Here is a 26,303-nt window from a genome sequence, read left to right as displayed (position 1 = left end):
TTCAAATTGTGTTTAACAGATCAAAATTTCTTCATATAAAGCTTATTGCAAATGCTTGATCTTGACCAATAAAAATGTTGCTAACATTCATGCAAAGAATTCAATTTGTAAGGCTCAGCCTGTAAAGCAGAATAGAGAAAATAGAAATACAAAAACTTGGGAAAAATAAAATCTGAAAAATATATTTGAAAAAAAAAACCCAAAACATTGAAAAAGAAAAATCTGAAAAAAAAAACAGACTTCTTATGAAGTGACCACAGGTGAGTGGTTTACTCGCAGGGTTTCTCCAAGTATTTCTGTTACTCTTGCTATGAGTTCAGGGGGAATTAGTACCTGTGAGGCGAGTAAAGCCTGGTTTCCAGTTAGTCGCTTTCACAAATACCTGTGATGTGTAGCATAAGTCCATGTATGACCATTACATGACAGAGTCACTTAAGGTGTTTCTCTTACCTGTAAAATGACTCCTTTGTCCAACAGACTCTGCTTCTTTGCAGTCATAACAAAGTAATGTGTGTCATCCTTGTAGTACACAATGTTTTCCAGGTCAATACCTGAAACCAGGTGCTGATGTTAGAATGAACTTCACACCAGGAGTCTCTGTAAGAGCTGCCAGGGGAAAGACAAACCAGTTTCCTGCCGCAGCTCTTGAAAGAACCTCTGGTTGAAGATGAACGCCACTCCGCTGATCTCCTCCACTTTGGCCTCTGCTGAGGTGTTTCTGTTTTTAAAGTTGGCTGTGATGGCGATGGCCAGCTTCCCCCTAAACTCTTTCCGCTTGAAACCTAATCACACAGAGAAATCCTTCTGGTCTGAAATTTCTACTAATCGAGTACTGAATGTACACCTCTGGATGAGAAGGATAAGCAGGACTGTTCTCAAACCTGGCAACGTGTTTCTGCGTCCATCTGCTCCAATGATGACGTCAAACTCCAGCTGACTGACTGGGTGGGACTTTGGACTCACCTCCATCCTCCAGCCCTCCTCTAGACATGGAGACATTTGGGATTATAAATCAGTTTGGGTTAACAAGATGACTTGAGCTTCAACCCTTTAAGTTTCAACATTGCAACTATTATTTGTAGCTTCATTTTATCAAAAAATGTAGGGTGTGTCCAGTGTCCTGCCCAAAACCTTCTTTCCCTTAAACTCATGCTCTTACTATTTTTGTGCTGGTCCTCTGGTGGCTCCACCAGCTGTTTAAACTCCACACTGACATGCACTTCCGCCCCAAGAAGCAAGGCAACCTTCAGCAAAACCAACTGCAGCTGGCGGATACCTGCAAACAAGAGACAGGTGGCACTGACTCTATAATCCACCTTGTTTCATCAGCTGAATAAACTGATCAAAGACTTACTGATGTGGTCGATAGAACTGGCACAGAACTTTCCATAGAACTTTTTGGCCCCAAGGCCCCGCAGGTCATAGATAGTGAACGGCCAAAGGTGGAGAACGTTGTTCCTAGAAAATGAGTCCCTTTTCTCCAGGACCACGACCCGGGCTCCCATGAAGCACAGCTCCACTGCTGTCCTCAGACCACAGGGCCCCGCCCCAATGATTACACACTGACCAATCAGAGGGGAGAGAAGCTGACAAATCAGAAACAGTTTATCTAAAGTGCAACATTACAGGAAAAAAAAGAACCTAGCTCCATTTGAATTGGGCCAGTCAGTAAGGACACAAAGGCAAGGCAAAGCGCATTAGCAGTTGCCATGATTGGTGCTGTCCAAATAGTGCTAGCAGTAAGGAAGAAAGGATTAAGAGGAAACAGGATGCTTCCTATCATAGTTCTTTAAGCATAGATTCCTCCAGATGTTGTATCTGCCACCTCTATACAGACAACCATAATCCTTTGGGTGACAGGAAGTATAAGCAAGGCCCACCTCACCAAGTTTCACAAAGGGTGTGTTCGATTTCAGGGACCGCGTCCTTCAAGGATCCGGTCTCCTGGGACCCGGTCCTTCGAAAACCATTATAATAAGGAGGCCGGAAGAGTTTAGCTATGGAATTTAAACTGGTCCAGTCTTCCCTGACTCTAACTGCCCCTGATTCAGTGTGGGCTCTGTCGCCCAGCAACACTGAGAGTTGACACACAAAACAGGCAAAGAATGAATACTGAACTTCTCCTTATTCTTCTGTGTCGCAGTACCATTGTTGCGAATATCCCAACAATGCAGGGATATTGAAATCTGGGCTTAAATGTCAGACAAACCCATTTTCACAGGGATAAATAAAAGCCTTTCAATAAGCAAAACATTAAGGGCCACATATCTGACTCAATAACTATTTAAAACCAAAGCGTACTTCAATAGCTTCATCCTTCAGTTCTAGAGGGGAGCCGTAGCCAATGGGAAACCTATGGTCTAGCCTCATGACATTATCTGGAGTGTTTGGGCTCTTTCGTCTGTTTTTATCTGTACTTAAATGCACATACTTTGTCTGCACTACATATGTTGGACTTTGTAATGGAGAGCTTCAGCCATTTGTTATATTTCTGTATCTATATTTGTATTTCTCCTAGAGGCTGTAGTCCCAATTTGACATTTGACATTTAAAAACATGCATGTGTGTTTCCATAATGAGGGTCGTTAGTAAGGCTAAAGGCTGTCTGGATTTAGCAGGGCAAACTGGGGTTGAGGTTAAGTGAGGTGATAGCTACAATTAGCCCGATTCAATAGGAACAACCGTAGCTTGGAAGCAGAGCCATCTTGTTTGATAAAGACTTACTGTCATGTTGCTGCAGACCCGGCCATTTTGGTACTCCGGCTGGGCTGCCCTCCGGTCCAGTTTGGCCCACAGAGCATTGGCCTTCCAGTAGTTGAGCCGCCGTTTGATTGGTTGGTAGAGAGGCTTTTCGGTGGTAATGCAATCAAGCTGCAGATGTTCACACAGCTGGCTAAAGCAGCGCAGTGCTGCTCTGCAGGTTGATGCAGCCACAAACTCATCAAAAAGCTCCTGGGCTCGGCATTCTGGATAAGACTCATCTTCCATGGCAAACCCCCAAAGTTGCTGGGCATCATGAAAAGGCTGTCATCTTCTGATGCGCCACTGTTCCACTTCTGAGATCAGCTGGAAGGTAAGGAAAAACATTCACTCTTTAAATCTCTAGACTTTTGGTAAAGGGTCTTCATAGTTTCCGTGTCAGGTCTTCACATGGACATTGTCAGGTATTTACAGGTTAATTGTCTGGTCTTCACGTGGTTATTGTCAGGTCTTCACAGGGTCATTGTCTGCTATTTACAGGTTCATTGTCTTGTATTCATATGGTCATTGTCAGGTCTTCACATGGTCATTGTCAAGTTTTCACAGGTTCGTTGTGTGGTCTTCACATGGTCATAGTCAGGTATTCACAGGTTCATTGTCAGGTCTTCACATGGACATTGTCAGGTACTCACAGATTCATTTTTAGGTCTTCACATGGGCATTGTCAGATCTTCACATGGACATTGTCAGGTCTTCACATGGACATTGTCAGTTATTCACAGGTTCATTGTCAGGTCTTCACATTGACATTGTCAGGTATTCATAGGTTCGTTGTAAGGTCTTCACATGGACATTCTCAGGTATTTGCAGGTTTATTGTCAGGTCTTCACATGGTCATTGTCAGGTATTCACAGGTTTATTGTCAGGTTTTCACAGGTTCGTTGCCTGGTCTTCACATGGTCATTGTCAAGTTTTCACAGGTTCGTTGTCTGGTGTTCACATGGTCATTGTCAAGTTTTCACAGGTTTGTTGTCTGGTCTTCACATGTTCGTTGTCTGGTGTTCACATGGTCATTGTCAAGTTTTCACAGGTTTGTTGTCTGGTCTTCACATGGTCATTGTCAGGTCTTCACATGAACATTGTCTGGTCTTCACATGGTCATTTTCAGGTATTCACAGGTTCATTGTCTGGTCTTCACATGGTCATTGTCAGGTCTTCACATGAACATTGTCTGGTCTTCACATGGTCATTGTCAGGTATTCACAGGTTCATTGTCTGGTCTTCACATGGTCATTGTCAGGTCTTCACATGAACATTGTCTGGTCTTCACATGGTCATTGTCAGGTATTCACAGGTTCATTGTCTGGTCTTCACATGGTCATTGTCAGGTCTTCACATGAATATTGTCTGGTCTTCACATGGGCATTGTCAGGTATTTACAGGTTCATTGTCAGGTATTCACAGGGTCATTTTCTGGTCTCCCCAGAATTTTCTTCCTTTCAGTTCTTACGTGGTCTTCATTAGATCCGCTTAGATACTCTATCAGGTCTTCTTAGATACTCTATCAGGTCCAGGTTCTTAGATTTATTGTAATTTCTTCACAGCCCTATTTTGTCTTCACATGGTCTTTGTCAGAACTTAGAAAGGTCATGTTAGGGTCTTTTTCAGGTCTTCATGTAGTTTTAGTTTTCTTGTAGTTTTATTTCCACGGTCTTTGTCAGGTCTTCTCCACAGGGTTGTAGTCAGGCCCTCACCGGGTCTTTGTCGTCAAGGCTTCACTGACATATAAAAACAGTGGGTCCCACCTCAACACTTTATGAAACATTACAGTTCACAGATGTTAGTATGAACCTTCGGCACTGGAGTGGTGCGCTCATAAAATGTCTCCCTTTGAAATGGTGAATAGCATGTAGTAAAAAGTACAAAAGATTATCTTTAGAAACCCAGCTCTTTTAAGAAACCACAACACCGAATAAACTTTAGCTTAGTGACTTATTTACGTTAGGTCTCAAACGTTTGTCAGAGAAAAACTGAGAAGAACCAGCATCATGGAACCCATCAGAAAAAACAGAAGGTTAGCCGTGGCTCAGTTCGAAGCAGGGTCAAGTTCTGAAAATCTCCCAACTTTTCCCACAGTTGTTTAAACATGGAGAGAAGATAGACCCGTCATTTGAAACATGGTGGTGTCAGCATCACCACCACCATAGCCTGGGGTGAAGGGCCACTTAGAGATCTTTAGGTCACAGCAGTTTCAGATATTATAGTGGCCTAGTCAAAGTCCAGACCTAATTCCAGCTAATATACTTAGACATAACTTGAAAACTAATGTTTGCAGGTGTTCTCCATCAAATCTGATAAAGCTGGAGCTGTTTAGAAAAATACAATTTAGTCTCAAGCTGTTTACATTTCGTAGAGTTGAACACTGAAATACCTACAGCTAAAAGGATACTCCACAAAGATACCATGAAAAGTAGAAGAGTGTAAATACTTGTACAACACTTCATTGTTTAGATGTGTTAATTCTCAGCTTTAGTCTTACTTGAGCATTCCCAGAGGAACAAGTTCAGATTCCAGGTCTATGGAGGAACTGGTGCTGTCTAGCTGGATGTCAGGTATCTTCTGCCATGTTTTAAAGTTCCCCTTAAAAAAAGCAATTTTCTACAGATTTTGCTCGAGAATGAACTTCTTCCAACTGATCAATAACTCCAAACGTAGAGAGACAACATCCAAACATCCCCCTGAGACACTAAGACATCTCAAGAAAAGTCTAGATCGCTCCAGAAAAATAACCTGAAGATTTTCCAATGAATGGAACAGATAATGCTTTCCTCTCTGCTCAGATCGTCACATGACAAACAAAGACGACCACACACAGAGCTGACCCGTCCGTACCAGCCACCAACTCACAACGACTATCTCTGTACTGGTCATCACCAGGACAAGACCAGAGACGCGTATGAACCCTGACCCTGGTGATCCAGATCTGATCCTCACAGGATCAAACCTGCAGACAGTCAAAGTTAGCCTTTTGAAGTCAGGTGAAGAATAATCTCTTCATGTTGTCTGCAGAATCATCTTTTGTAAACACCTTTATCATTAACCAGTTTGAGCTCTAATACAATACTCAGACATCATCTCATCTTTGGAAACGTAAGTACGTTAAAGCTGTCAATCCATCCTTAATCAGAGATGGAGTCATCAAGATGTATTAACATTTGAATAAAGATGATCTGCAAATATCTGGGTGTCAACCTTTAAAAAGTGAAAATGAGTGAAATGTACTCACATGTCAGAGTCTCTGACTGTCTGCAAAGCATCTCAGACTGCTGCTGCTCACTGCCAACAGTTAATCCATCCTAATCACACACAGACACACCAGCCCTTAGAATAACATTAGTTCTCACAAGCCAGACACCATGCGGGAGATCAGCGGGTGGGGTCAGACTACGTTAGCTCCGCCCATTAGTGTCAAACTGGGACCTAATTCTGATCTGACTTAACAAGCTTAACAAGAGCACAGCAGCAACCCCAACTTATGTTCACTTGGGATGTAGTAAGGCAAGAAATCGCAAGAACAAGTCTAACAGCGCAGTACCAGGATGGTCTCAAGCCAATAAGGATTATAGCCAATCAGGGCGAGTCTCTCAGTGCTGTTCATCTAACAGTTAATTTTTGCTCCTGTTCAGTACAAAAAATATTTTTACACCAGGTCAATTTAGTTTTTTAGAGATTTTCCTCAGCCCAAATTTGTGTTATTATTATTTGATCAATTCTTATTAACATTCATTCAAAAATATGCCGTAAAACTTTTACAACGTTCTCGACAATCAGCGTAGAAACCCTATATTTCAATCGGGTTTAAGGTGCTATTCTAGCCTTTGACCACTAGATGGGAGTAAAAGTGCCTCAGTGTTACCAGCCCAGGTTTTTTTTTTTCTTTTTTACTTTATTGAATAAAAAAAAAAAAATCAATTGTCAAGTAGGTATCTCCCCTTTTCATTGCTACAAAAAAGAGATAATAACAGTTATATACAGGAGATCAACTTAACTTGTGCAAGGCAACAGAAATAAGAAATAAATAAACAGGCAGTATTATTACAACCAATTGAAACATACAAAACCAATCTCCAAAAGTATAACTACATAAAGAATATGTAGGTTTTAAAATCCACACTTAAACAATTAAAAGAGACTCATTCTGCAACAGGACAGTTCCTTGCATCATGTTAACCTTAGCATTTTGTTGAGTCATAAAACCAGAAATTGTGACGTGTCACTACATGGTTGGTGTATGTGTCCATATTTGTCGGCTAACAGAGATAAAGATGAATAGAAGATTTTGAGTTGTTTTTAAAACTTATTAATGAAGGTTTTTTATTTTTCTATTTACATACATGTATATAATCTCTTTCCATACTCATGGCAATATTGACAATATCAGATAAATCCTTCGCATTGTCATTCTTGTATGTTAATATTTGATTTATCTCAGAAGGTGTTATATTATCTATTTTTTTACTTAACCAAATATTCAAGTTCTGCCAAAAGCAACCGGTGACACGATTAGAAGAGATGTTCAATAGTTTCAGGCTCTTCAAGGTGAAATACGGAGGCATCCACCTCAAATCCAAATCTTTTCTTAAGAGTTTCTGCTGTTGGATATTAACTATTAATAAGTGTATATTGTATTTCTTTTACCTTTGGTGGAATTGGCCATTTTAAATATTTAAAATATTTTTCAATGTTACCTGAATCATTAATTATTCATTTTTTTTTTGTCATTCGAGTAAAATTATGGAAGATTTTACATTTATAGGTCGTCCCTATTAAATTATTGCCACCAGCCTAATTTGTTTTTACAGAAAATTTGAAACGGCTGCATTTCGATACGAACCACATAGAGCGATCACTATGTATGATTTTAGTCTAATATGTAACTTGTCAATATTTACGAACTGTCTTCAATAAAAAAAAAGTTTTTAGTAAATCTTTTTTAAAGTTTAGTGAAAATGTTAGTGAATTTTTACAAGAAGCTAAACTTAGTTAAGAAAAAACTGTCTAAATAAATACATTTAGATACTACATTTAACCTAATAAATACATTTAAATTCAAAAATAACATTTAGTTTTCTGGTTGTACACTTTCCGTACCTCATGGTGGCGGTAGAGAGTCTTAACGCTGCTTGCCAAACGTCATTAGACGCGTTGCTTCAAAGGCAGCAGGTTTTAAAACAGAGAAGAAGAAGATAAACCATTTGTTATTAAAGCATTCAGTGGCTGAACTCTTGTCTTTAGGAAACCTGAACGGAACCGGCATTAGATAACAACAAACCGGTAAAAATAAACATTATTTGGATTGTATAAATTTTCCTGCGTCATTCCAACATTCTGAGTTCTACCGGCTTCCGTAGCGCTGTGTGTTGCAGCGTGGCTTCTTTGCCTTTTGGATCGGAACCATGAGTCGAAACTACAACGATGAGCTGCAGTTTCTGGAGAAAACGGGCAGAACCAGCTGGCGGATCAAAAAGGGTTTTGTTCCCAACATGCAGGTGAGAAAGCTCGGTTCCGACCAACTGGGAGACCTGCTGGAACCAAACTGGGCTCCAGGGTTCTGCTGGGTCCATACAAGTCTCAAGAACCAAGCCGAAATAATGAGGATTACAACAGAAAGACAGTCTTAAAAGTTGATATACTCTAATTAGTCTGTTTCTCCTTATTTTGATTTAATAAATGTAAAATCTAACTAAAATATAACGGGGTTCGGTTCTGTTTTAGCTGACAGCTGCTTCAGCACTAAAAGGCTAGTTTTGAGGTTTGTTTTAAAACAAAATATTTAATAACCAAACTGTTTGGATCAGGAGCTTTTATCAGCTTTCTAAAAATCACTAGTGTATCTCTACAGATCCATATTTAGAAACTCTGGACCTGATCTGAATCACTGACCAAAGTACTATAAAAAAAAATGTCATTAATATAGAATAATTATTTATGCAATTCAATAACTGAAACTCAAAATATTAAAGATCAATTTGGAAAACACTCACATAATCAAAGTGTTCACTTCAGTTAATGAAGAGGACTATGGCTCAAAGCTATTGACAACATAGTGGAAGGAAAAAGTGTGATGGATAACCATGCTCAAGCAAGAGATATAAGGGCTGCTAACAGCTGCTTTAAAGTCGTAGGGAAATCATATTTGAATTTCAAATCATTCTGGCTTAAACATGTATGTAAATGTGTCTTTGTCAGACCATATTGTCCCAAAAGTGAGAAAATTTCTATAAAAAAAAAATCCCGTCTTAAAATCTGTGTTTTTCTTCCCGTTATCTTCTGCAGGCCAGTTAGTTATACGTCAGCTTGAACACCTAAATTCGGCCAATCATATATCAACGGTCATCTGTCAATCAAATTTCTTCTATCATAGCATCTCGATTCATATGTCGCAGCTAATATACGCAACGGTTGAAATCAGAATCCTTTCCTTTCCCATTGAGTTCTGTCCCAGTGTTCACGGGGATGGACGTCTGTGTCTTCAGCAGGCGTAGAGCTAACAGAACTGGCAGCGTTGTGAGGCAAGGGCTCAAACATGTACGGCTGGAAAGCTTCTACACCTAACCAAGCTTCTGCCGCCCTGGCGTCCTCTTCCACAACATCTTCATCCCCGCTTTCCTCCTCTAAATAAAAAATGGATGACGGAGGAGACTCATCCACGACCTCCGACACTAAACTCTCCTCCTCTTGCATGTTTCCTCTGTCCATAGCGTTCCTTGACAGTGTCGTTTCTAAGTCACCAATTTAGTGCTACTTGGTCCCAATGGAATTTCCCATTGGGAACCTACTAGCGCTAAGTTGCAAACTGGTTAGCAAGATGCTTCGAAGACAACAGCTACAACCAAACGTGATTGCGAACCTTCCGCGACAACAATCCCGCCCCCTTGATAAAGGACCAATCACATTCACTTTATTCACTCGTGTAAAGTCGTGCACCACTGGGAGAATTCAGAACTGCCGTCGTTGGAACAGCCGTTTCCCTACGACTTTAAACTGTCCAGCTTCGTCGTACAGTTTGAGCTTAAGCTGCGTGCACCGAATGGAAAAAAATCGATTGCATGCCCGGCTTAAAATATCTTTCCCCTGTGAGGACTTTGCAGACACTGCGCAGCTTCTTTCTTGAGGGAATGTGGACTAGGAAGCTTTGCTTCCGAACCTTCCACCAAAAAATCCCGCCCCCTTGATAATCAACCAATCACATTCGCTTTATTAACTCTTGTAAAGTCGTGCACCACTCGGGAGAATTCGGAAATGCAACGTTTGGAACAGCCGCTTCCTTAAGACTTTAAAACTGGGCTACTGCAAATAGGCCCTGCAGAATCTGCTTGATGGGAACTTTTTATTGTTTTGGAGGAAAGAAAGGATTTAAACGTTATTATACCTTCACGGGGATGAACCTGAAGGTATTGCTTCATATGGCAGATTTTTCATCATCATTTTTTATCAAATTTTTTTAATTAGGTTGAAGGAGTTTTCTACGTGAACGAATCTCTGGAGAAGTTGATGTTTGAGGAGCTCAGGAACGCCTGCCGAGGAGGAGGTGCGTCTAGATCTTAGTTGTCCCTGCTGCTGTATCCCTAGAATCCTAACTGTCCTGGTTGTCTTCAGGAATTGGAGGGTTCCTGCCGGCCATGAAGCAGATCGGGAACGTTGCAGCTCTGCCTGGCATCGTTCATGTGAGTAGAAGCCGTTCAATGAGTAGAACGATCTCATTCGACCCAGTTAGAGCGTCTTTGTCTCTGCAGAGGTCCATCGGACTCCCAGATGTCCACTCCGGCTACGGATTCGCCATCGGAAACATGGCTGCCTTTGACATGAACGATCCGAACGCCGTGGTTTCTCCAGGCGGGGTCGGCTTTGACATAAACTGTGGCGTCCGTCTCCTGAGAACCAACCTGGATGAGCGGGACGTCCAGCCGGTGAAGGAGCAGCTGGCCCAGGCCCTGTTCGACCACATCCCTGTCGGAGTCGGCTCCAAAGGAGTCATCCCAATGGGAGCCAAGTGAGTGGGAATACTCCAGAGCTGAGCACGGTTCCCTGCAGGACTCCGCCCAGCCGTCTCACCTGTCCCATCCGTGTGTCTTTAGGGATCTAGAGGAGGCTCTGGAGATGGGGGTGGACTGGTCCCTAAGGGAGGGCTACGCCTGGGCCGAGGACAAGGAGCACTGCGAGGAATACGGCCGGATGCTGCAGGCCGATCCCAACAAGGTGTCCTCCAAGGCCAAGAAGAGAGGCCTGCCACAGGTATGTCACAGGCCCCGCCCCCACCGGAGCTAACGGCCTAGAGGGGGGCGGAGCACAAACATTGGTCCTGTCTGTGTGTTGAAGCTGGGAACGCTGGGAGCTGGAAACCACTACGCTGAGATCCAGGTGGTGGACGAGATCTACAACGAGTACGCCGCAAAGAAGATGGGCATCGACCACAAGGGCCAGGTGTGCGTGATGATCCACAGCGGCAGCCGGGGCCTCGGACACCAGGTCGCCACAGGTAGGCCCGGCAGAAAGAACCCTGCAGTACCGCCAGTCCAGCTAGCGACTAATGGGACCGTTGTTAACAGATGCTCTGGTTGCCATGGAGAAGGCCATGAAGCGTGATAAGATCACAGTGAACGACCGGCAGCTGGCGTGCGCTCGGATCACTTCGCAGGAGGGGCAGGACTACCTGAAGGGGATGGCCGCCGCAGGGAACTACGCCTGGGTCAACCGCTCCTCCATGACCTTCCTGACCCGACAGGTACGTCCGTCCGGTTCTGTCCGGCCCAGTAGGCCCAATCATTTTGACTCTGTCTTTATGGCGTCTTCCAGGCCTTCTCTAAAGTCTTCGGCACCACACCAGACGACCTGGACATGCACGTCATCTACGATGTCTCCCACAACATCGCCAAGGTGGAGGAGCACATGGTGGACGGGAAGCAGAGGACGCTGCTGGTCCACCGTAAGGGATCCACACGGGCGTTCCCCCCTCATCACCCTCTGATCCCCGTGGACTACCAGGTAACCCGACCGGACCTCCAGGTTGTCGCCGCCTTGATCCGATGCCATTCTGAGACGTTCCCGTTGTCTTCAGCTCACAGGCCAGCCGGTGCTGATCGGAGGAACGATGGGAACCTGCAGCTACGTCCTGACAGGAACCGAACAGGGAATGACGGAAACCTTCGGCACTACGTGTCACGGAGCGGTACGAGTCTGAGGCAGATTTACAACGGCGGGAAGCTCTGACCGTGTATTTAAACTTCTGTTCTGCTTCGCAGGGCCGCGCTCTCTCTAGAGCAAAATCCCGCAGGAATCTGGACTTCCAAGACGTCCTGGACAAACTAGCCGACATGGGCATCGCCATCCGGGTGGCTTCTCCCAAACTGGTCATGGAGGAGGTGAGGAAGAACTTCTTTCTCTGCTCAGAAGTTCCCAGAAACTTTTCAGAGATCAAACTGTGGACCCTTTTTCCTCGCAGGCTCCGGAATCCTACAAGAACGTGACAGATGTGGTGAACACGTGTCATGACGCTGGAATCAGCAAGAAGGCCATCAAACTCAGGCCCATCGCCGTGATTAAAGGCTGACGGCGGCTCGGCGCCGCCGTCTAGGACAGTTTGCTCTGAACTGGTTCCGTTTCTCTTCAGTTCTTCACAGTTTGATAAAAGGATGACGCTATGAGGCTGGTTCCGCTCTGAGACCGGCTGTTTTTCTTTTGCCAAATAAAAACGATCACATGAGGCTTGAAGGTCCTTGTTTCAGGAAAAAACTGCAGCTTCATGAAGCCTGATGGATCAGCCTGGCTTCAAACCCAACACCAAGCCGCAGAGAGAACCAAACTCTGAGATAACTCTCAATTTACTCTTAAAATATTTTTAACGTTATTGCTTGCAAATAAAATAGAACATTTTAGAACATATACCAGAGAATAAAATCGGATCTGAGCCTGTGTAGCTGTAACATCGATAACGGCCACTAGAGGGAAGAGAGTGAGGGTCAGCTGGCCATAAATGACTCAGGTCATAAAAGAATGAAGCTTCTTTTATCCTGGATCTGCTTCCGTCCTTCAGGATCCATAAGAACCAGAGAGTTTGATCAGAAAGAGGAGCTTAAGATTTCACATATTTAGATTTTAGATATTATCAAACGAGGCCTGAAGGAAACGTTTTGGCCACTAGCCTCAGAGGATTTTTGCCAGCCAAATTTTGATGCCTAACATAAAGGTGAAGGAATCAGAAAAGGCTTTAAAATGGTTCTAACAATTGTAATATATATATATATACACATTGAAGTGCTTTTGGGTTGATCTAATTTTTGAATAGACCTACATAATGAAATATTAAACATTAAGGGCAGTCAATATTTAGTAAATGTTTGTCTATTCTATTAAAATTTCTGTATCTCTATAATGGGTCTGTATTATGAGTTGTCTTCTTAAGTCAGTGGGCCCCATATTTCCTAAATCTGATTGTGTGTGTAGAAAGTGTCGAGGTGCAACATAACTGGCAGCAACTGATGATTGGATTCCTGAAATATTTAATGCGTAGCAGGCCATCCTCACACTGGCAACCTTTCATACTGAACACCTGAAACATCAGGCTGCGCTTTGATCGCCCTCTGATGGAGTATTCTGACTGCAGACAAACCAACCGACAAAAGCTTGCCTGTGCAGATCTGAGCTAAAACAGGGTAAATAAAAAAAACCTCAAGATCGTAATTTTACTTGGACTAATGGCTTCCCACACTTAGTCTGAAGCTCCTATCCTCTGCATTTCATGGGATCAACAGTAAGAAAGGAGGTCAAGTTAAAAGTAGATCTCCAAAAATATCTAAAGGAAGGTAAATGTATTGATAGAGAGAACAGGAAAGAACTAATGGATTTAAGTCCTAGTGGCGGGTAGGAACATCAGGAGGTCTCTATTCTAACTGCATTGGTGCAATGAAGCTTCCTGGTCGCTCTACTCCTTCCTAACTGCCAGCACTATTCAGATAGCAATTCAGCATTCGTCTGTTTCAATTAGCATCTTGTCTAAAGGCTTTGTTGGGCTGCTGTATAAGAGCCTCGAACTCAAAGACATTTCTGACATTTTGATTTTAAAAAGTTTTCTGGATGGGAAGCAAACATCTTCAAACTTGGAAACAAAGTTCAGTGGATTGTTTTTAACTTTTTATGAATGACAATAACCTGGTTGACTGAGAACTTTACCCAGCGTAGTCTACTATAATGACTACATCTAGCTGCAATTCTTTGTTCCCTTTTGTGCAACAATGCTTCCTACCACCTTTAATCAATTTACCGCCTCCTGAAGGGAGAAATTTAGTTACTTTTGTGAATTGTATTGTGACTAAAAATAAGAGTGCATCTGCGATTTGAAAAATGCATTTTTATAAATTGATATTATATTGCAAATGCAAATAAATGCCAAGGCCTCTACTCTCTACTCAATCTACTTCAATCCTTTAAACCAAAAGCTGACATCTGTTAGGAATCAAATTCATATGATTAAAAACAGGCTTTAGATTAAGAATCCCATTTCACATGGTTAGCAGAACAACATGGAGGACAACCTCTCAATCAATAAGCTTTTTCCTAACAATCCCAGAGTTTCTTGATCTTTTCTTGGCACAACTCTCCCATCTCTAAGGCTCACACAACATGGTGCAAGTTGCCCATATTTCATGGTCAAAATCTGCATTTTTTTTCAGCAATGAAGAGGATCAGTTCCTCATTTGAGCCCATCTTGACCAAAACACCTTTTATAAATAGGAGTAACTTGATTTGAGTGATTCAGATGGATGATTATCTATAATTCTAACAAATCAAGAAAATGTATTTAAAGCTCAGGATAGCAGCTAGTGGGCGGGGCTTACAGCTTCTGCTTATATGGGACTAATCAGGTCAGTAAAAAGACTTTAACCATGAGTTTATTTTAATAAATCACTGGCAGGTGACTCATTTTGATGATTGCAGTTTTAATCATGGCACATTTGGGCCCTCAGACACATGGATAAAAATCACAACCAAACTGAGGCAATGCTTCTGAGCCGTTCGGTCTCCTTTTACAATATTTGGGTCAAGATAACCGAAATTTTCCCAAATTAAATATCGAATTAATCTAAACAAAAACTTTCTTCGGGCTGAAATGGAGCTTAAAAATAATCTATATTATTTTAAGATGAAATGAGATCTACAGGAACTTCAGAGTTCCAGAATAAAACGGCAACATGATAAATAAATGAAATAAAAATCCTCCAACGGTCCGACTCATCAGAGTTTAACTCGTTTCGATCAAAGTAACAGAAAATATTTTCATGTAAACATTCAAAGGAAAAATCAGAATGAGTTTCTCTTTAACACATTAACTGGCTGTTTAATCTTGGCCTTCATGGGCTTCCGTACAAAACTTCCAGATGAGATGAATTATTAAAAAAACTAAAGCTAGGATCTTTTATTTACAGTCTGAACTTCTCTATTTACACTTTGTTCCTCCGATCCATCAGAACCCATGGAGGATCCACAGCGAGATGGAGATGGTTCTGGAGTCCAGAAGGTTCTGGTTCTGGACAGAGAGGATGGGTTGAATGTTTCCACTGCAAACTCAACCAAAAAAACAAAAAAAAAACTAAATGGTTTTCAACCCGGTTCCGTTCGGCCCGTTTTCTGAAGAACTCAGGGTTCGGGGATGAGACGCCATCTGCTCGTCTGATCCAGAACTTTTCCTTTCTCCTGGTTCTTCTGCTCCGAGTCCAGAACCTCCAAGCTGTCAGGCGGCCCGGAGCGCCGACCCGTTCTACTTCCACAGTTCCTGAATAAGTGCCGAGTTCCTGCGTGCTGAGCGGAGAGTTTAGTTCTTGGGTCCGGTTGGAGGTCCGGTATCACAGCTTGGCTCTCTGGAAGAACGCCTGCAGACAGGAGGAGTCAGAACCGCCTGAACATCTGAACAGAACCAACCAAGCAGAGAGGAGAACCGGACCGGGAAGCCGCCTACCTTAATGTAGTTCTTCAGAACTTTGACGTCGGGCTGCTGCAGGACCTGACCCAGCTCCTGAAGGGAAAACCAGAATCAGAACCAGAACAATAAGGAGGAGTTCCTCCTCTGGACCCGGTCCTACCTGTGAGATCTCAGGGGAAACCTGCAGGGACGGCAGGTACTCGTGCTGCAGGAACTGGATGAACTCTGACCCCTGAGGAAGGAACCAGGTTAGAACCGAATCAGAACTTATCAGAACAGTTGAACCGTTTGGGTTTTTTACCCTTTTGAGATGGATCATCTTCAGTGTGAGAGCGCACTCCGACAGCGTCTGCAGAACGACAGAACCATCAGAACCAGCAGGTGAAATAATCGGGTTTCAGACTGGATCCTGATCCACGGACTCACCAGAACCGTCTGGGCGTCAGAGAGGTCGAAGGTGGGTTTGAGCGGAGCCAGGAAACACGCAGGGACGATGTGTTTGTAGATGAAGTCGGGGAAGCCCACCATGCCGTCCTTCCCTCCTGCAGGTCGGATCAGAACCAAACAGACGGTTAGAAAGCAGCCGGAACCAGAACCGGGCGACCTGCCGGGGAGACTCACCCCACAGCTCCACCAGCCGGGACAGGATGATGAAGCAGGTCTTCTGGGCGATCGGGTCGGGGAACTCCACGGCGCCCTGGATGATGGTGAACAGAACCCGCTCCACGTTTTCTGCTCCTGAAACCAGAATTAAATGTTTACCAGCATCTGGACCAGAGGTTCTGAAGGGGTAAAGCGACCCTCCAGAATCTTCTGGAACAGCTCCTGGTTTATTTAAGGCTCAGGTGGCGCCGCTCACCCTGGTTGGCCAGAACCTCGTTCATGCCGCTCCCTGCGATGGTCTGGATGAAGCTGAAGTAACTCCTCCTCAGCATCTGCTTCTCCAGCGCCGCCGTTTGGTCGTTCTCCTCGGCGGGTCGGCCCAGAACCTCGAAGATGGCCAGAACCAGTGGCATGAAGATCTGCTGCAGGAACGGCGACACCTGGCACTGCGGGGAGAGCAGGAGCGTCAGCCGGGAGGCGGGGCGTTTGCGGGGTTCTGCTGCTGGTTCTGGTCGGTACCTTGAACTTGGCGGTGATCTGGCTGATGAGTGGGATGAACTCCTGCAGGTCTCTGGCCTCGCAGTCCTTCAGCATGTGCTCCGAGGCGGCGGGGATGAAGGGCAGCACCTCCTCCTCCAGGCAGATGATCATGCGGTGCAGGAAGGAGCGGACGGCGCCGCGTAGAACCCCCCGCTGGACCAGGCAGCTCAGCGCCGGTAGGAAGTTCTGCAGACAGTCCCTGTAGACCTCGGTGCAGCCGCACTGTTTCACCGTCTGCTTGTTGCTGAACGCTTTGCTGGTCCGGCTGCAGAAACACGAGGAAGAGGAGGTTAAACCGGGCCTGCTGGGTTCACACGGAACCAAGCGCTGCTGGGTCTGACCTGGCGAAGCCGACGGCATGGCTCAGGGCGTCTGCCAGGGCGACCTGCCGCTCCTCCACCGTCTCCTGCAACAGCTTGGCGAGCAGCAGGCGAAAGGCGTCCATCAGTGGCGCCAGGAGGCTCCGCATCAGAACCTGCTTCCTCTCCATCGGACTTTCCCCGCTAACGATCAGAACGCCGGCCGCCTCGAACATGAAGAGCTGGTCGTCGCTGGTCAGCAGCGCTGGGAAGCCATTCTCCTGCAAAGAAGGGAGGAGTCAGAGCGGAGGGGAACCTCAGCGGCCCAGCTGGAGGCGGGTACTTACAGGAGGAGCCAGCTCCAGCAGGTCCTGGATCCTGGTCAGGATGTCCTCGATGAACGCCGTCATGTGTTTGCTGGACAAAAAAACGGCGGTCAGAGCGGAACCGGCAGAATGCGGCCGGACCGAGAAATGGAGCTGAACTCACTGCAGGGTCTTGATGAACCTGGAGAACAGGTAGGCCACTCGGCTCCGGACCTTCGGGCTGTTGTGTCTCAGTCCTCTCTGGTCCAGGAACGCCATCTGAGGGAAGACGGCTCCACATCAGAACACGGCGCGGCTGATTGGGAAGGTTCTCCAGGAGGCCGGACTCACCAGAACATTGGGAATGTGCTGAGGCTCCACCACGAAGAACTTGTCATATCTGACGACCGTTTCGAAGAACTCCAGAGACACGGAGGAGTGCTGGTAGCTGCTGACGCCGCAGGACACCAGCTGGAGACGGACAGAAGGACGCGGTTATCCTACAGCTCCAGAACCTCCTGTTCAGTCCCCCATGGGTAGGAGTTCTGGTTCTGACTCACGGTCCTCATCATGTCCTGCAGGGCGCTGGTTTTAGCCGTGTCGCCGGAGAAGTGGGCGCCGTGTGACGCCGGCAGAGCCTCTCCCAGCATGTAGAGCAGCCGGATGGCCACCTCCACCTCCATAAATGGCGCCGCCTGCCACGTCCTGATGGGGCACAGAACCGGGTCAGAACCAGAACAGTCATCGTAGTCCCTCTACCAAGCTGCACTCACTGCATGGTGCTGGTGAAGACGCGGCGCACGGCTTCCAGCAGCAGCTCTGGGGACACCTGGGCCAGGCGGTCCAGCAGCATCTTCAGCTGCTTCCTGTACTCCACGAACATGGCCTCATCTTCCCCCTGCAACACAAGCCGGGTCTCATCAGAACCGTGTGGCGGCGGGGAACCCTGCACAGCCCCGAAACACCGGCCCACCTCGTTCTCAAAGTTGTACTCGTCGTCGTAGGTCAGCTTCTTCATCACAGCCAGCATGACGGCCTGCAGCACAGCCAGAACGTTAGCTCCGCCCTCAGAACCAGAACCTCTGAAGCTTCCTGCTCCTCCACTTACCTCCACGTTCGCCTTCTGCTGCTCCGTCAGCTGTGGAAGCTGCAGAGACAGAGCGGGTCAGAGCTGTGTCACTGGAAGTGGCCCCGCCCCCCTGAGGGACTCACCTGTTTGAGGACGTGCAGGTAGTCGTAGCAGAAGCCCACCATGTTGGCAGAGATGTCGTCGTCTTCGTGCAGCAGCAGCTGAAGCAGCAGCGGAACCTTGGCCTCCACCGCCTGCAGCGTCTCCGCCACCTCCTTCGCGCTGCCGGACTTCACCAGCTTGGTCCAGCTCAGAACCAGGCTCTGACCCATCCCGTTCACCAGCCGGGAGAACTTGGCCAGGAAGTCTACGTCCTCCTCCTGAGGGGGAGAGGACATGGTTGGACCCGACGCTCCCATCTCCCCAGAGCCTCACCTATTCAGAACCAGGTTCCTGAACCAGTGGACCCAGAACCACTCCGGAGTTTAGGGTCACAACGTTCTGTTCTAGAAACAACAGAACCGTCCAATGAAAGAGGATCACCATTTTTTCTATATCAATTTTTCTCCTCTTGTTTCTTTTTTCTGAGTAGATGAATTGCGATATCCCTCTTTGTTTTCACAAAGATCAAAGGGGATCAATACTTTAAATGTTTTCTGTCCTCCTTAACTCCCATCATTGGTAAAGTTTTCTACTTTTTTATGTTTCATTCATTATTTTTGCACAAGTTTGTCCTGCTTACTATATGTGACTCCGGAACTGACTCTTTTAACATGCGATTAACAAATTTGATTTTGTTTCTTTTCCTGTCAGACCCATGAAATTGCCGCTGAATTGCTGCGTAGCTCCGACTAAACCTTAGTCAGAGCTGTGCAGCTTCCTGCAGGAAATCGTGTCGGTGTGATCATCACCGCTGACTTTCAATGAGCGCTTAACGCCACGACCTCATCTGACAATTTTCTGTTAGAATGGACACAAAATCAAACTGTGTGTTCTGATCATAACTCTGCTCAGTTGCCATAGTAACCGGGTCAGACTCAGAGAGGGGCATTTTTCTGTACCTCTGGTTCTGGTCCATAAACTGACTGATCTGCTCCACTGAGAAGCCAATCAGAGGCAGAGGATGCTGATCATGCATGTTTCCATGGAGACCACGCAGCTTTGGAGCCACGTGGGGGGGTACCCACCTGTTCTATGTTGAAGAACCCGGCCGACTGCAGGACCTGGCACAGAGACTCCACCAGCTTGGTTTTGTCCACCGGGTCCATTCCCTTGTTGACTATTTCGAACAGGCAGTCGCAGGCCTCCTCTCTCAGGTCCTCCATGGACATCTGACCCAGCAACAGGTTCACGAACCTGAAACCCAAACACAGCCATGACCCGACCGCACAGAACCTCCCTGAGCGGGTCTGGGATCTGCTGCGTTGACTGACCGGTCGTTGGCGATGAGGTTCAGGTCGATCCAGGACACGTAGGCGCCCACCACCTCCAGACACTGACAGGTGAGCTCCGGGTGGGTCCGCTGGTACGCCGACAGGATCTGGAACCAGGACTCCACCAGGCTGGGGATGCACTGCTCCCGCATGGAGTCTTTGATCAGAGTGTTCCTGCGGGTTTCCTGCAGAACAACAACAACCAGAACGGGTCAGCTGGTTCTGGAGGCATCGGGACGGACCGGCGGGTCACAGTCCTCACCTCAGGCGTGTGCAGGATGTCTCTGTCCACCACCTCGGCGTCGATGGCCATCAGCGTCCTCAGGTAGATGTCGACGCCGTGCGGATTCAGACCAACCAGGTTGAGGATGTCGAAGAAGAACTTGGGCCACAGAGTCAGGTACTCCATGACGAAGGTGAGGGCGAACACCTGCGCCGCCTTGTTCCTGATGAAGGCCTTCTCCGGCTGGGTGATCATCAGCTGCAGAGAACGAGGAGGACATGATCATCACAGCTCCGGAGGTTTCCTGAAGCAGCCTTCTGCATCAGAACCGGCGGTACCTGAGTCTGCAGCCACTTCATCAGCGTCTCCCTGATGAGCTGCTGCTGAGGCGCCGTCAGGCCTGCATGTCTGCAACAGGAAGAACAGGTGAGAAGATCAGCAGCAGGCGGCGCACAGGAACCCCAGAGGAACGTCTGCTAAGCCATACCTGAACTTGATCTGATGCTCAAGAACTTGGAAGCAGAAGAACTTGACGTGGTCGTCACTGCAGAGGAGAAGAAGAGCCATGAGGGGAGGCGACGTGAGGAAACAGGAAGTTCCTGTCAGGAGGAGACACTCACCTGTAGACGCCTTTAGCCAGCGCGTCGGCGCAGACCTCCCAGGCGTCCTGAGACTGCTTCAGCTGCTCGAAGTACGCCAGAGCCTGCAGAGACACAGCAGAACGTCGTCTAATCTGGAGACACAAACAGCGCCCCCTGTCTGAGCGGAGAGGACCCTCACCCTCTGCCTGTAGGGGGCGTCGGCGTTCGGATTGAGCCCCAGCAGCGCCTGCTCGTCCATGACTGCAGAGGCAGACTGGCAGGCCATGCGGGGTTAACGTTCCTCACAGTCGCTTGGCTTCTTCGGTTCTGCCAGGGAAGAGCTGTGGAACATCTAGAGGAGGAGAACCTGAAGTCAGAAACCCGGAGAGACACGACCAGCCAAGGTTCCGGTGGAACCAGAACCAGATCAAGTCTGAGCTGTTGATTCAGCATACAGATCTGACTCTTTCAGACCAACACTGATTCTGGTTTAGTTTCTGTTCCAAGGATCTGAACACCATCATGAATCCATTCTCAGCCGGAACCGTTTAGCAGGGTTCCTACAGCATGAGGCAAGTTAAATTTAAGACTTTTTAAGACTTTTTAATGCCACTTAAAATAAAAATTTAAGACCAAATTCACAAGAAAAACCTGCTTGCGACAACTTAACCCAAAGGTTTATTTTAACATAAACCACTGCACTAATGTTTCAAATTTTGAAAAGCTTCCCATACAGGAAGAAAGCTAAAAACACACAAATGACAGATATATTTTAACAATTATTTAACTGAATTCACAAACTTTGTTTTAGCAGGGAACAAAACAAATCAGTTTTAAAGCCACAGCATAACCAGTGCTAAGTCATTTTTGCAGCTATTTTTCTTTGCATCGTTTTCTTAGTATGTTTGATTTGGTGATCGGTGGAGGCGTTGCAGAGACAAGGGTGGAATTAAACTGAGAAATACCGGCTGTTTCTCGGTAACTCCATTTTGACACTTTGTGTTTCTTGCTTCGCATGCGACTCCACTGCCTTAATTCCCATCCTTCCGAGCTTGAATGACTTCTTGCACAAAATACACTGTGCCTCATGTATGTTCCCTGGTTTTAGCCATGGAGGAAACTCTTGGCTGGAGACAAATTTCATTACATTTACACTTGCTCATATTTTCCAGACAAAAATTTTATGCCGCATCTCCCTAATGTCTCGGCCGCAACAACGCTTTTATTGGTTTCCCTATCGGGACGGAACCAATAATGGCGAGCTGTTATTTTTTTTTTTTTATAAAAAAAAAAAAAAAAGTCAATTTTAATGTTTTACTCAGATTACAAAAATAAATCCTAATAAAAATAATCCTATTTATGGTGTTTTAAAAATTAAGACCTAAGAAAGACTGATTTAAGACATTTTAATACCAATTAAGGCCTTAGTTTTATTTTGAAGAATTCAATGCCTTTCAAGACTTTTTAAGGACCCGCGGGAACCCTGGTTTACAGCCTGGAACTGGTCCCAGCTTCAGGGCGTGATCTTAAAGTGAGCAGAACCAGCCGCCTCTGGCCTGACGCCATAATAAAACCATCATTATCATCGTTTTTGTAGAAGCTAAAAATCAGCCGCAGCTTAGAAAACTGACCCAAAGAAAAAAAAAGGAAAAAACTACCAGAACCTGAGCCAAAGGTTAGTGTGCAGCTTCTGGACCTGAGGCAGACCCTCCTGCTCCTGTGAGGGTGATGGTACCGAACACAGACACTCATTTGTTAGATCTGGTAACGATCATCATCAGAGAATCAGCCGCTTTCTTCGCTCTCAGATGGAAACGGGTCAGGACAGAACCGGGCTACATCACTCTCTGGGAGCCTCAACATCTGAACCCGGTCCATCCAAAGATCACTTCTAACGATTGGTTCTCATGGATTTATTGGATCTTCTGGGTCCAAAGTTTAGTTTTTGCTCCAGAACTTTCTGTTGGTACTATTGTTGCACCAATACCGATACCAGTATCGGGCGGGGCTCCGATCCAGCACTAAAATGGTATCGGTATCAGCTAGTACCAACTAATAGCGCACCGATACCATTTAAAGAGCGAAAAGTTTATTCAACTATTGTCACCCATTCCAGGTCGGCAATAAAACGTTCTATTGGATTCCCTTTGTATTAAGCCGGGCGTATACTGTGAGATTTTTCTCAATCGTTGTATGCAGCTACAGCTCACACTGTATGACGAAACCGCAGTTTTGTCATACAGCGTGAGTTCACAGCTCACCCTGCACGCTCAGCACGACCTGCTCACACTTTACATCTAAACATCAAATCGGATTCAGCTCTGCAATTAGATGGCGCTACTTGGACTCCAAACCTAGCCTGATAAAGCAGACTAAATGTGAGATTAAATGTGTAATTTAGTCTGGCCCCAATGAATGAGGCATCAGAAGATTGTTGATGAGAACAACCTGTTGTTTTTCAAACCACTGTCTGTGCCCATTAATGCAACTGACTGTGACGTAGGAAACGTGAAAGGAAGCTGGTGAGGGAGTGTAAACAAGCAGCCTGTCTGTAAAACGGCGAATACGTCCTTCTTAAAATGTAATGAGCGTAGAGACTCTTCCTGCTCACGTTTCAATGAAAATCTCAAGTCTAATCATTCCAAAGCTGAGTCAAACGAGAACTGTTCAATAGTTGTTGTGCTTTCTCCAGCGTCGCGCAGCTTTGTCGTCACGCCCTCAAAACCCCGACTGCTTTGCATCCAGAAATTCAAAACACATCTCTGCGTTGTGATTGGCCCGCCAGTTCTAGGGTCTGCGGCATTGATCTAGACCACTCGCAGGCAAAAATGATTTGGCAGCTGGCAGGTGGGGCTAGTTTACTAGGCTAATCCAAACAGGCAGAAGAGGAATATGAAGCTGTCTATGGAGAAACACGCTGCCTTGGCAATTTTGTGCTGAAAGCCCTAAAAGATAAGGAAACAATGTATATGGTTAAAGACATGGCTGAGCAAACGTGGCTACTACGGTCTGTCAATTTAACAGACAGAACTGCATTTCACTCATTGCACCCCCGCCATGCTGCTGTGTTTACATCTGAGAGGAAGAAGAAGAATCCTTGTTTGCTCAGTGAGCGATTTGCCCACGACGGTCGACTGAATTTCAAACATTTTTGATTTTCTCCCGACCTCACAATTCCTGATCAGGAGGTGGTCGTGAGAGGCTGATCACCCCTCCCTACCCTCATTACACGAGGCACCATCAGGCTGAATGTTGGCCCGATCGGAAAATTCTTGCACGACCGGAAAGTCGCCTGAAAAAGGCAAAAAAATTTCCCCAGTTTTTTTCCTGCTTCACAAAGGTAGGCAGCAGCTTGACAAAGCCATGATGGCAATTATTTTACATCCAACTAGTATGCAGTTCTTCAGATATACACACATCAATTTTAAACAGATGTTATCAGTATCAGCCAGGTATCGGTTATCTCTATCGGGGCCATAAAAATGGAATCGGTGCAACACTAGTTAGAACCATCTGGATACAAAGATGGTTGACTTGAGTTCTGTTCATTATTGGACCGGATATTATCAACTAATCAGAACCAAAGGCTGATTTTCTGGGCTCAGGTCTGCTGTGCCACCCCATAATAACTAGGAGCGGTTGCTATGGTTACTGATTGGCAGTGATTAATGGCTGCAGATAGTTAGTGACTGATAGTTACTAAGTTAATAAGTGCTGGAGGACCGGTTCGGTTCCTCCTGTAATCTGCGGACCGTTACACTGATACTAACCGCCGGTTCTGGACGGTTTGGGTCACGTCCAGAACTTCCTGGGGGTCAAAGTTCGGTTCTAATGTTTTTTTCTGAGTCGATCTGACAGGAATATGATGCAACGCGGTGCCAACAGCTGGAGCCGGATGTGCTCCAGGCCCACCGGACTCCCAGTCCCCCCCCCAGCCGCTGACGGTTAACCCTCCGCCGGCCTCTGAGGCCTCAGAATCACCGCTGGAGGCTAAAACCTTCTGCCCGAACAAATGGAGCGGACCGCGGCTGGCTTCAACCGGTTCAGCCGCTGCTGGAGGAGCCAGAGGCGGACAGACGCAGCGGAAGCATCCCGGAAAGGCAGCAGGATCCGCAGCAGAGCGCAGGTCCATCAGTTTAACAAGTGTTTTTTAGTTCTGAGAGTTTCAGCCCGGTTCGGTTAGCTGCCTCCACCCATCCAGCCAGCCTCCCTCAGAGCGGCCATTCTGACCTCCGACCGTTAGTTTCCTCTAGGAGGAACCCGACCAGCTCACCGTACTGAAGGCCGTCTCCTCTGCGGGTCTCTGCCCGGTTAGTTCAGCACAGCACCGCTGGGAAACCTCCAGAAATCGCCCGCATGTCGTCAGGAATCACACGGCGCCACCAGCATGTCCGCTGCGGGTTTACATCCGGGTCAGGAGGACCGGTGTACGGTGTTAAACAGGGCCGCTAGAGGGCGCAGTGGAGCTGCAACAGAGCGGATAATATATTTCTTTATATTTAAACTATGGTAATAAATATTTAATTATTTTGGCCAGATTTTTCATACACAAGCGTCGATTTAAAAAAATTACCCCATCTCTCAATATTTTTTTATAATTTTATAAAGAAGTACTAACCCATTGTAAAAACCCTAAAGCCCAGCCAATGATGCAATATATTGAAATTCATGAGTCCTTTTGTTGTTTTTTTTATTACTTTGTTCTACGATCTGTTATTTTTGTTTTCTAATTGTATATAGGTTCTCTGTATGATTCTATTTGTTATATTATACATACTCTGCTCAGCTTCCTAAGATGTTCAATTTACAATTTATATAATTGTTTTGATATGCCTTGTAATACTTTGATTCTTCAATAAAAAAGAAAACTTTACATTTAATTTGTTTTTAGAAAAAATAAATAAAACAAGCAACACAGGGGTTTAAAGTTTACTGCTGTCAAATGGGAAAACTTTAAGGCTTTGTTATTAATTTATTAATCGAGGCAAAAAAAAAACTTTTATATAATTTTGGAGATTTCGAGAAACTTTAAAGAATCTACACTTGAATAAATAATTTCCCAAAAATGAAAATAATATTCCATACAAATTCCACATTTTTGTCTTAAAAAGTAATGCAAAATGTCACTCCTTTATATTCAAAATTGGGAGTTACATTTTTCATTGATAACCAATCATGAATCTTTTCCCAAAAAGACTTCACCACACAATAACTATAAAAAATTTTTTTTTTTTTTTTTAACATATATCAATTTTAAATCTCTAACTTAAAAACTCTGCATAGGGATATATGTTATTTAGAGTTTTAAAATGAATTTTTATTACAGAATAGGATTAGGGCCACTGAAAAAATGTTTTAAAAAAAGTTAACTGATTTTTACATTTTATTTCAGTATAATGGGAGAAAAAAGTCAGAATTCTGACTTTTTCCCATATAATTATTATTTTTTTTATCTATACATTTCGTTATATAGACATACTGCATTACACGAAGCATTAATTCGAAGTGAAACTGCTAGTTTTTAATCAGATCTGTAGATTTTTTGCCTTTTTTTTTTACTGCTGGAGACAAAAT

At 45.3% G+C, this 26,303-nt stretch overlaps 3 protein-coding genes across 7 annotated transcripts in view; 1 reads left to right on the top strand and 2 right to left on the bottom strand.

The window, feature by feature from the left end:
* The window catches only part of LOC119790614 (protein-methionine sulfoxide oxidase mical3b-like), a 37,188-nt gene extending 31,083 nt beyond the window's left edge, over positions 1-6,105 (bottom strand). For 3 of the 4 annotated variants that reach the window (XM_038296217.1, XM_038296220.1, XM_038296221.1), the window contains exons 1-7: positions 5,987-6,105; positions 2,725-3,066; positions 1,355-1,562; positions 1,160-1,276; positions 882-983; positions 627-782; positions 451-551 (exon numbers count right to left, since the gene is read on the bottom strand). In XM_038296217.1, coding sequence (XP_038152145.1) covers positions 451-551; positions 627-782; positions 882-983; positions 1,160-1,276; positions 1,355-1,562; positions 2,725-2,988 — 948 coding nt within the window. In that variant the 5' untranslated portion in view covers positions 2,989-3,066; positions 5,987-6,105. Of the gene's footprint in view, positions 1-450; positions 552-626; positions 783-881; positions 984-1,159; positions 1,277-1,354; positions 1,563-2,724; positions 3,067-5,239; positions 5,503-5,986 lie in introns of those variants that run through there. The other variant, XM_038296216.1, reaches the window with a different exon arrangement.
* Positions 6,106-7,885: 1,780 nt separating this feature from the next.
* rtcb (RNA 2',3'-cyclic phosphate and 5'-OH ligase) lies at positions 7,886-12,468 on the top strand. 2 transcript variants are annotated; one of them, XM_038296150.1, is made up of 12 exons: positions 7,886-8,034; positions 8,112-8,249; positions 10,213-10,291; positions 10,360-10,427; positions 10,497-10,753; positions 10,839-10,995; positions 11,080-11,239; positions 11,310-11,485; positions 11,557-11,745; positions 11,819-11,929; positions 12,003-12,122; positions 12,203-12,468. In XM_038296150.1, exons 2-12 carry the CDS (start codon positions 8,157-8,159, stop codon positions 12,308-12,310), a joined length of 1,518 nt encoding a protein of 505 aa, XP_038152078.1. In that variant the 5' UTR covers positions 7,886-8,034; positions 8,112-8,156; the 3' UTR covers positions 12,311-12,468. The 2 variants fall into 2 exon arrangements, with proteins under 2 accessions (XP_038152078.1, XP_038152077.1); XM_038296149.1 differs by having other exon boundaries at positions 7,926-8,249.
* Positions 12,469-14,647: 2,179 nt separating this feature from the next.
* xpot (exportin, tRNA (nuclear export receptor for tRNAs)) lies at positions 14,648-25,161 on the bottom strand. Its single transcript, XM_038296148.1, has 25 exons — positions 25,003-25,161; positions 20,929-21,081; positions 20,769-20,851; positions 20,636-20,692; positions 20,487-20,556; positions 20,188-20,406; positions 19,926-20,110; positions 19,680-19,848; positions 18,636-18,872; positions 18,532-18,570; positions 18,397-18,459; positions 18,197-18,321; positions 17,984-18,128; positions 17,775-17,894; positions 17,608-17,702; positions 17,466-17,535; positions 17,161-17,399; positions 16,799-17,084; positions 16,536-16,725; positions 16,298-16,414; positions 16,103-16,218; positions 15,978-16,025; positions 15,837-15,908; positions 15,713-15,769; positions 14,648-15,626 (listed from the first exon to the last, which is right to left on the bottom strand). Exons 2-25 carry the CDS (start codon positions 21,013-21,015, stop codon positions 15,600-15,602), a joined length of 2,916 nt encoding a protein of 971 aa, XP_038152076.1. The 5' UTR covers positions 21,016-21,081; positions 25,003-25,161; the 3' UTR covers positions 14,648-15,599.
* Between the last annotated feature and the right edge of the window lie 1,142 nt (positions 25,162-26,303).

The sequence above is a fragment of the Cyprinodon tularosa genome, unplaced genomic scaffold (assembly GCF_016077235.1).
Source record: "Cyprinodon tularosa strain WSP-4 unplaced genomic scaffold, ASM1607723v1 ctg369, whole genome shotgun sequence".
In the NCBI taxonomy this organism is placed as follows: domain Eukaryota; kingdom Metazoa; phylum Chordata; class Actinopteri; order Cyprinodontiformes; family Cyprinodontidae; genus Cyprinodon; species Cyprinodon tularosa.
This window is presented reverse-complemented; position numbering and strand designations above follow the sequence as displayed.

What these genes read in the sequence shown, in the direction of transcription:
- rtcb (XM_038296150.1), top strand. Translation starts at nt 8,157, where the DNA reads ATGAGTCGAAACTACAACGATGAGCTGCAGTTTCTGGAGAAAACGGGC. An exon ending in GAACGCCTGCCGAGGAGGAG is followed by an intron (nt 10,292 to 10,359) that starts GTGCGTCTAGAT and finishes GGTTGTCTTCAG; the next exon opens with GAATTGGAGGGTTCCTGCCG. An exon ending in AGAAGAGAGGCCTGCCACAG is followed by an intron (nt 10,996 to 11,079) that starts GTATGTCACAGG and finishes TGTGTGTTGAAG; the next exon opens with CTGGGAACGCTGGGAGCTGG.
- xpot (XM_038296148.1), bottom strand. Translation starts at nt 21,015, where the DNA reads ATGGCCTGCCAGTCTGCCTCTGCAGTCATGGACGAGCAGGCGCTGCTG. An exon ending in AGTACAACTTTGAGAACGAG is followed by an intron (nt 18,322 to 18,396) that starts GTGGGCCGGTGT and finishes CTTGTGTTGCAG; the next exon opens with GGGGAAGATGAGGCCATGTT. An exon ending in TGCTGGAGCTGGCTCCTCCT is followed by an intron (nt 17,400 to 17,465) that starts GTAAGTACCCGC and finishes CCTTCTTTGCAG; the next exon opens with GAGAATGGCTTCCCAGCGCT.